Source organism: Populus euphratica, unplaced genomic scaffold (assembly GCF_000495115.2).
Source record: "Populus euphratica unplaced genomic scaffold, PopEup_1.0 scaffold69.1, whole genome shotgun sequence".
Taxonomy (NCBI): domain Eukaryota; kingdom Viridiplantae; phylum Streptophyta; class Magnoliopsida; order Malpighiales; family Salicaceae; genus Populus; species Populus euphratica.
Genome location: NW_011499947.1, coordinates 31,993 through 41,877, shown reverse-complemented (window position 1 = coordinate 41,877; position 9,885 = coordinate 31,993). Strand labels below are relative to the sequence as shown.

Below are 9,885 nucleotides of genomic sequence, written 5' to 3'. Positions count from 1 at the left end.
AGCAAGGAATTTGCCATCTGAGCAACTGTTCCTATCGCTTTTTTTACAGATATGCAGAACGTGGTGATCAAAGAATCAAATGTACCAAAAACCCCACCAGTATAAAAATATAATTTTGAAGTTGGATAACCACTTAATCAATTAGCTTTAATAATCTCTACTATTTTTTCTAGTCAAAATAATTGATAACTTATATTTAATTTTTAGGTGGCCAAAATTATTCATGATTAGTATGTGCAATTTTTTTTTTGATGGAGATAAGAACTTTTCGATACTTAACTAAGTATTTTTTTAGAGAAAGAAGATACAAGAATATCTTACAAAAAGATGTTCTGAAAATATAAATATAATAGAGAATTGGAGATTGTAAACTTTTGTTCTAAAAATCTCATTGTATATTTATAATCCTTGAGTCTTGTCCTTTTGCAAAAAGAAAGGTTTACAGTGTAATTACTCTGATAATATTTAATGATGGATAAATATCTCTTACATTTATATTAATGTTTGATGAAAACATAATGGGTCCTTAAAGGACTTATACACCTAAAAATATGTAGAGAGATTTATAGTTTAAAACGTTAAATATAGTTAAGCCTATAAAGGCCGAGTTCTTCTCTGAGATTTAAACCCAAGTCGATCATTCCCCTGGATATGCCAATGGATGGTCCTCACCTTGGACTTGGCTAACCGCCAAGTCCAAGTGTCTTGGGTTTGACAAGTTTTTTACACCTATGTCACTTTGAACTTGGTTGATTGACAAGTCTTGACTAACTATAAAGTTCAAGCGTTGTGGGTTTAACATGAGTGCTAGACCCATGTTTCTTAGACTTGGCTGATTGTCAAGTCCAAGCGTATTGGGTCTAACATGTGTGTCAGATCTATATTTTTTGGATGTGATTGATTGTCAAGCCAAGTCCAAGCGTCTTAGGTCTAGCATTTGTGCTAGACCCACGTTTCTTGGACTTAATTGACTGATAAATTCAAGCGCCTTGGATTTAATAAATATATTAGACCCATGCTACTTTGTATTTGGCCGACTACCAAGTTTAACTAATCAATATATAACAACAAAAAAGACATATTTTTTTTAAAACTTTCTCAGCAACCAAATAAAATAACATTATAAAGGAACAAATTACAGTGTAGACTATAGAGGAAGCCGTTGATGATGGAAAAAATGAAGACCGCTGATTATAAAGGTTGAAGAGTAAGTCATTGTTAAAGATTGAAGAGGAGAACACTGTTGATGTAGAGTGAATAGTTTGAAGATTGAAGAGCGTTGTCGCTGTTAATGAAGAGGAAGAGCCATTGATAATGGAGAAAAAATTGTTAAAGATTGAAGAGGAGAACACTGTTGATGTAGAGTGAATAGTTTGAAGACTGAAGAGCGTTGCCGCTGCTGTTAATGAAGAGGAAGAGCCATTGATAATGGAGAAAAAAAGAGTGTTGCAGCTGTTGATGAAGAGAAAGAAAGCTGTGAGGCTTGAGATCGTTAGCTGTTAATTGAGAAAAAAATTAGATTTAGGGATTTAGAATTTTAGAAATTTAGATTTTATTCTGTGTGTGTATAAATAGTTGATACAAAGATAAAAGAACATGTAATAGCCAATAACCACCAGACAATTAGAGCTTGGAGGAAACAATAACAACAATTTATGTTTTCTGATGATATCATTAAAACGGTTATCAAATCTTTATTTCACCTGATTTTAATGATTTCACTGATTTTTATTCAATTTCACCTATTTTTTAGTTTTTAAAACAATTTCACACGTGTAATGAAATATACATTAACTTATAAAATCGTATAATTTTTTAAATTGAATTATAATTTTAACAACCTTGAGTATGGTTACGGCTGTTGTCATTGAATCACGATGATTCTAAGGGAGGAGCTGGTCATTGGTGGCTGCCTCTGGTAGATGTAAGAGATGACAGCAGTGGCAGAAAGAGAAACAAAAGAGAGAAGATGGCAGAGAAAAAACTAAAAAAAAAAAAATAATATTTTTTGTTGACTTTGAATCCTAATTTTTTCGTGCTCAAAGCATGAAATCCACTTCCTATCTATAGGAGTGAAAAAAAGGTAGTCTTATCTTCATTGCTGCTCAGATTATAAAGAAGAAAAGGCCTCTCTTGCTGTCAGAATTGCACAGGACCAACAGGTTCGCCCTATCCATAATGCAAATCTACTTTCCCCAAGGTAACTTCAAAAGGTAGATATACCTGAAGGAAGTTCCACTACATCAGAGGCTGCAGAGAGTTGTTCTATACTGGATTAGCTTGAGAGCTATGATGAAGGGAAGAGCAGATCCAGCTCTCCGCATTAATTGATGAAGGGATTTAGATATGTTGTTCTTCATATTTTCGTTACATGGCAATTCGATACGTGGATATGTTGCAGGTTTTACTGACATATTTTGGAGCATTTCAATAGGTCGAAAGAGGAACTGGTGATTGATCTACTAAGTAGCCTTGCAAGTGACTTCGAAATATTCAAGGAGAATGACCTGTATATGCTTCTGTGAAGCAGAGAGAAAAAAGAAGAAAAACATAACTTAATCCGTACAGACAAAGGAAAAAAAAAGCAATAAAATAAGTACTTGCCAAATGCCAATCATTTGCGAGGCAAACAAGCTGCAAACTACATGCTTGCATGATGGGTAATTACAAGAAATAATCATCAATAAACTACTGTCGAGTTCAAATTTCAGCAGGGCAATATCACCGTGGAATCAGATAGTAAATTCAAAGAAGGGCATGGGCATTAATGCTTTCAGCATTACAAGCTGCCCACCGAAAAATACACCAATTATCCAGCAATATTAATAACAGTAATTGGTTGTCATAGCATTCTCTTGGAATAAGAAGCTGCAGGAATGCCAACTATCACTATCAAAAAACGAGAAAACTTCGACAAATCAGCAAATAGATTTTTCTCAAAAGAAGAACGATGTTAATCATTTGGTAAGGCAGGAAGGACCAAGCTGGTTAGTGGGATAAATTCTCATGAAAACCCCACTTGGACTCTAACCTTTCAAAACAAAACAAGAGGTTATTGCTTGTGTATTGCATCATCCAGTTCCAGTTCCATCCCTGCACGTTTTTTAATAGAGGCAGTGGCATCCAGAGGTGATTTCAGTTTAAGTTGTAGCTCCTTAAATCTCTCAACATCAAAATTCAGCTTCTTGAACAACTTCCTTTGCCTTGAGAGAAATAGCCTCTTCATCAGGTCTTGGTAAGTTGGATCTCTTGCAGTGATCAGGAAGTATGCATAACCTATGACTATGCTACCGGTTGTGCCAAAAAAAGCTATAGGTTCCATTACATCCCATGAAAATTCCCAAAATGTTAGCCGGAAAAACAGCCCAACCTGTAATAAAGCTAAACACAACCCACTATAAAGGATGCGGCGAACCTGCTTATGTGCCAGCACATCAATTTCTTCTTTCTTCCCCTGAAGTATCTTTAGCTCCTCTCTTGCAGGGTCGTCCTCAGGAGTTAGAGCAAGCGGCACTGCTCTTCTAATCAGATATACCACCTGCAACATAGAATATTATCAAGGCACAACCAATCTGCAGTCAGGAAGATTAATATCCAAGGGCTAGGGGAGAAAAAAAGAAACAGTTTAAATCCCTCGTCTTGTTTAAATGCAAAATCATGCACTTTCTAAATCTGTACCAATGGTATTGTATAGATAAACAAGTGAAAACACAAAATAAAGATCACGTTGCTTCAGCCTGATTTAAGTTGGTGCCCAATGATCACAAGACATGCTATCTTTAGAAGTCAAAATTAGTGTGCTTCTGCATACGAGGAACCGAGACACAAGCAAAAGCAAATTATGATGAATATTAGCAGACAAACTCGCTGCCAAATGCATAAACGGTTAGTGGATAAAAAAAATCTACATGTCTATCATTCTTCTGACTTCCTTTGCTGCACCCTATACACAGAGAGGATTGTGAATATCCCCGATTGTCATTCCAATAAGCCAGGAAAGAAGTAGATCTGCTTCTCAAAACTACATTTTGATGAAATGCAAGAAAATGAATAGAGCATCTACATCCCTTTTCTCAGCTAATATTATATTACTAGTAATAGAGATGAAATTTTGAAAAGGTGCTGAATAAAAGGAGAGAAACCAATAGAAGAAGCATAAGCTCGAACAGTGGAGAAAATATAGACAGAGAGAAATAAGCGATATGGGAAGGTGCAGAGAAGAATTGATAGTAACTTCTCTGCTATATAATTGTGATGAGCGCTGGAACTTGAAAATCCCTTGAAAAAGGAAAGCGAAATGAATGATGGGAATTCCACAATCAGAATAATAAAAACAGTGAAAAGAAAGAGAGGGGGAAGAAGAAGAGAAGATGCGGTGTCTCTCTCCACAGTGGGAGTCTGCCCCACCACCACCACCCCCCAAAATCCACCCGAAAAGTAGACTAGCAGGCAATTGATTGAATGCAAACATTAAAAATGAAAAACATACAAAGGTATAGATAAAGGAAGAAGGGTAGAAGAGGAGGTATGGCTAGTGGCTACCTACCTTATCAGGATGAAGATAGACTTTGTCACCGAAGAGAAAGACGACACCAGCATCGTCAAGGACACGAGCAAAAGTAACGGCTTCATCATAAGTTCTGGCAACACCCATGCTTTGGCAGGCTTCAAGGAGGTCTGAGTATGGGATAATTTCCTTGGTTTCCATGCCAAGCTTCATCTTTAGAGCCTCCACATTCACCTGTCTCATCAGCCTCTTCGCCTCCGCACATGTTATCAAAACATTTTTATTACTATCATTGTTACTATTATTAGAGGAGGGTGAAGAATCATTATCATTAGCATCAGCATCGATCATGGAAGAGAAACAAAAGGATGTGATTTTGCTGCAAAATGGTGTTGCAGCAGCAGCTCCTCCTCCACCAGAAAAACAAAAGGAATAGGCAGAGGAAGCAATGGTCCTGGTGACGCATCGCGCTGATGTTGAAAGGGATTTAGTGTTGGCCGCCAATAGGGTGCGCTTCAAAACCCCAGAGGCAGAGGAGGACCAAAATCTGCTCCACATTGTTTTTTTTTTTTCCTTTCCTTAAATCTATCTCTTTGGATTGGTACTCTATAATAAATAGTTTGGGTCTCAATAGTTACCAGAACTTATTGGCCTTTCTTCTTTCTGACTCCTCTCCTTCACCTCTCATGATCTCTGATACATCTACACAGACAGACAGACAGACAGATCTGCCCTTTCTTTTCCTGAAAGAAGTAAATAGCATCTATCTTATACTTACTTTCTCAAACAAAAGGAAGTAGGGAAGCCAGCCTTTAGCTTTTAGCAACAGGGAAAAGTGAAGGGGAAGGAAACAAATTAAACCCGAAGGGAAAACGAAGGGGGAGGGGAGGAAGCAGCAGGCAGTTGGAAACAGTAACTATTTATAGTGTCGAGAGGGGAGGGATGACTGGTAGGTTAGGGTAGGACCAGGCAAATTCAATGCAGGCGACCAAAAAGAAATGCTTAAAAATTAGACCATACATTCTACAAAGACGTACGTGTGCACTGCAGCCCAAGCTGTGGCTTGGTGTGACTTCCCAGTCCTCCCTTGCTTGTTACTTCTTTCCTTTCTACAATTAAAAATATAATTAAAATATCAAATTAATAAAAGAATTTTTTTGAATAATATAAATATAGTTTCTTTATTACATGCATTTTAATAATAAAAAGATATTTAAAAAAGCTAATTATATTTTAATATATTTTATATTAATTTAATAATAAAAAGTTATCTAGAAAAGCCACTAATATTTTAATATATTTCATGTTAAATTAATTTTAATATAATTATATAACTAAGTTAGATATTTTATATATTATATAATTAATATGAGTAATTTATAAAAGTAATATAAAATTAATGAAGTAATATGAAAGTTAAAAGATATAATTTAAAATTAAATTTAAAATTTATTTATATGAATATTTTTAATTTTTAATTTTATATATTACCGTTAAAAATTTAATTTTTAAAAGTAAATTTAAATTCAAACATTAAAAAAAAAGGCCAACATTTTAAATTTTAATTTTAATTTTTTAAAAAAAAAATTCAAGCTTTGAGAAAATGACCACTAACATTTTAAATTTTAAAATTTCAAATTTTAAAAAAATGACCACCAACATTTTTAATTTTAAAATTTTAAATTTTAAAAAAATAACCGCCAACATTTTAAGATTTTAAAATTTTAAAAAATAATCGATCTATAAATATTTTCATATACCTTAACATTTTTCTTCATTATTTTCTTCTCTTTAATCTTTATTATATTTCACTAAAATTTATTATGAATAATTCTAATTTTAATTTTTATGATGCTTTTGATTTTGATGATGACACTCCTGTGTTTGCTTTTCAAGTTGCTACTGTTATGGTTGCTGAAAAAGAATTGAATAATCAATGGTCGAGAACAGGGTATCGTGATTCTATTCTTAGTCACAATATTGTCAATCGTAATAGAAAGAAAGGTGAGTTAAAATTATCTAATGATTATTGTGCCGAAATCCTAAATTCACTGAAAATCAAGTTCGAAGAAGATTTAGGATGAGTTGTTGTCTTTTTCTTCATATCGCAAATATAGTAGAAGCTTATCATCCATATTTCAAACAAAGAACAAATGCTCTTAGTGTTCTTAATTTATCTTGTCTTCAAAAGATAACTACACCTCACAGAATTCTTGCATATGATATTCTTGCAGATCTTACTGATGAATATCTTCGAATTAGAGAAACCACTAAGATAGAAATTTTTAAAGCTTTTGTCAAAGCAATTGTAAATTGTTTTTGGTAATTGGTATCTAAGGGCATTAAACATGGCTGATATTTATCGATTATTATCAATTAGAAAACAGTGTGGATTTCCAGAGATGTTAGGGAACATTGACTGTATGCATTGAAAATGAAAGAAATGCCCAATTGCATGACATGAGATGTATACGTTATTGTCATGGACCAACTATAATTATAGAGGTAGTGACTTCACAAGATCTTTGGATATGACATGCTTTTTTTTGGAATACCTGGATCATTACATGATATTAATATTCTTGATTGATCACTTATCTTCGCTGCACTTGTTGAAGGTTGTACTGCTCCTATCAATTGTACAATTAATAGGCATGAATATACAATGGGATACTATTTAACATATGAGATTTATCCTAATTGGTCAACATTTATTAAGATAATCCTAAGGCCATTAGGAGCAAAGAGAAAATATTTTGCAAGTAAGCAAGAGTATGTACGAAAGGATGTGGAGCAGGTATTTAGGGTGCTCCAATATCATTTTGCAATTGTGCGTGGACCTGTTCGATAATAGGATGAAGAAACGTTTATAAATATTATGAAAGTTTGTATAATAATGCATAATATGATTATTGAGAATAAAAGAGCAATGAACCTTGGATTTGATTATGAACATGAAGTCAATTTCTTTATATCAATGTCACATGGTGAAATACCAAAATTACATGATTTTCTTCAAACTCATAATCGAATCAAGGATAGAGTAATTAGCTTTTAACTACAAGAAGATTTGGTTGAAAATTTGTGGGAACAATATGACAATGAGTATAATCATTAGATTTGAACTTCTTATGTCATCATAAGTTTCAAGTTTTTTATATTTTTTTTATTATGATTGTTATCTTTTAAGGTAATTAATCCTACTTATTATTGTTAAGTGTTAGAAGAATTTCAAAAAAGTATTATGAATTGATACTACTTTTATAATAATATATTTAAAATAATCAAGAAATTTCTACATATTTAATTAAAAATACATTACATTAAACAATAAATCAATCTAGTTAATTACAAATTAAAACCCCTTTTTTACATAATTTCTAACCTTTTATTTTAAAAACACGCTGTAGAAATTGGATCCAAATTAGAAATATTCATTTTCATAATTTGTTTTTCTTTCTCAGTTCTATCAAATTCTTGTTTCTCTTGACTTTGTTGAATCATTATAGCTTGCTGTTCTAACATAATTTTTCTATTTTGTTTCTTCTGATCCTCAATTTCAACTAGAGTATCCTGAAATGTTGTAAGATATTTGTTACAGTTATCTCCCTAACTTTATCTTTTCTTTGTTTAGGTATAAATCATTCCTTTGTAGCTTTCTGACTAATTAGTATATCTTGATAAATCAACAGTTCATTGTCTTCTCATAAAACTAACAGAATCAGGGTTAGATGGAGATGCTGAAGCCGGATTTGCATTGACATGACTTTTTTGTTTCTTGTTTGACCTTTAATGTTGACTTGCACACTTAAATTACCATTTGGGTTCTTTTCTTAAGATCATAGTTTTAAAACCTGACTCGGTATAATGACCGGGTCATAGTCAAATGAGTTGACTTGGGTCAACCAAAAAAAAACTTTTATGATTATTGATCAATAACTAAGGCAATGGATCCTACAATGTAAACTTAATAAACAAAATAATTCTATTCTTTGCTTTATATAAACTCATTCCAGCGAGCCTTCAAGCCTGAACATGCTTTTTTTTTTAAGCCAAATTGCCAATGGCAGACTCTTATAAAATAAAATGACAAAAAAATTCAATGCATCATAGATTCTAACCAACCTCATTGAAATTAACCTCATATTCAGTAGCTAGAGCTAAATCTAATGCACCACCAAATTCTAAAAAAAAATCCCAAATTACAAATTATTCCAAGAAAACAAAAAAAAGTAGAATCATAACAAAACCCATTTTTTCAAAACAGAAATTGAATCATAAAAATCATAGCTTGATAACAACAAACAACAATTTATTTGGATTCAACAACTTACTTTTGATTGAAGGAAAGAAGAGAATTAAGTCATCATATGAGTACTGACCATAATGTTGAAGGACGAGATTTGGGTTATCAGCAAGCTTGAAATCAAGATCGAAACCATGAGATTTGAGAGAATTGAAGAAGATTGAGTAGGAAGATTTCAGTGACAAGTTGTAAATGAGGACTAAGAGGCGACAATCTGTTGCGAAACATGTAAAGAAAGAGAGGAAGAGAATAGGAAGGAGTGTGACAGGTAGAATTATTAAGATTAAGAAACTGTTTTTTCTCATTTTTGCAGTCTTGGCTGCCTAAGTGAGAGAGTGCGAGAGAGAAATAGAGAGAGGGGGGGAAGGGGCTGAAGGCTTACTAAAAAGCTAAAGTTGATGTTGTTGAACATATATATATAAAACAGCAACCGGGTCTTAGCTAGGTTTACTCGGGTCAACCGGGTCCTAAGTTGACTCGTTGGGGTGGCCAGATTTTACCGTGCCAATTCCCTAATTGGTCTTTTCATCAAACCAGCTCGGTTCCAGCCTCGGATTGACCCACTTGGGCGAGCCAGGTTTTAAAACACTACTTAAGATAATTGAAATCGTTCACCAACGCAAGAAGCGTATATTTATCGAGCATTATTAATCTGGTAAAAAATTAGAAAAATTAAATAATATTAAAATATGTGTTAAATAATTTAACATGAAAATGAATATTAAAATTACCCTTGATTCTTCGGTAATTCCACTTTTTGATGATTTTCAATTTCAGTAACAAATCCAACAAATATATCGGCTTCTCTATTTATTTCTTGCCATCTACTTGAGATGTTTAGTTGGAAACAATTATTCAAATTCCTTCCATTCTCTACAAAGTAAGTATATACTCGAGCTCTTAACTGTTTTATTTGTTATTCAACTCCTATAATTAGATTCTTGCATGTATTTAGCCATGCAGAGACAAGTAAACAATCTTTCTCTGGTGAGATGTTTTTACTTTTTTGTGATTTTTTATTGTATGGACATTTATATTCAAGTATTGATTAGTACTTAAAAGTGTATTTTTT

The 9,885-nt window shown here is 33.0% G+C and overlaps 1 protein-coding gene across 4 annotated transcripts; it reads right to left on the bottom strand.

The window, feature by feature from the left end:
• Positions 1 to 2,011: 2,011 nt before the first annotated feature.
• Positions 2,012 to 5,525, bottom strand: LOC105137638 (calcium uniporter protein 6, mitochondrial-like). Of its 4 annotated transcripts, none has more exons than XM_011043443.1 (3): positions 4,547 to 5,525; positions 3,416 to 3,538; positions 2,012 to 2,519 (listed from the first exon to the last, which is right to left on the bottom strand). In XM_011043443.1, exons 1-3 carry the CDS (start codon positions 5,063 to 5,065, stop codon positions 2,463 to 2,465), a joined length of 699 nt encoding a protein of 232 aa, XP_011041745.1. In that variant the 5' UTR covers positions 5,066 to 5,525; the 3' UTR covers positions 2,012 to 2,462. The 4 variants fall into 4 exon arrangements, with proteins under 4 accessions (XP_011041745.1, XP_011041744.1, XP_011041743.1 ...); XM_011043442.1 differs by having other exon boundaries at positions 2,017 to 2,519; positions 3,032 to 3,538; positions 4,547 to 5,515; XM_011043444.1 differs by lacking the exon at positions 2,012 to 2,519 and adding an exon at positions 3,218 to 3,309 and having other exon boundaries at positions 4,547 to 5,522.
• Positions 5,526 to 9,885: the final 4,360 nt, after the last annotated feature.

What these genes read in the sequence shown, in the direction of transcription:
- LOC105137638 (XM_011043442.1), bottom strand. Translation starts at nt 5,065, where the DNA reads ATGTGGAGCAGATTTTGGTCCTCCTCTGCCTCTGGGGTTTTGAAGCGC. An exon ending in TCTATCTTCATCCTGATAAG is followed by an intron (nt 3,539 to 4,546) that starts GTAGGTAGCCAC and finishes TCTATGTTGCAG; the next exon opens with GTGGTATATCTGATTAGAAG.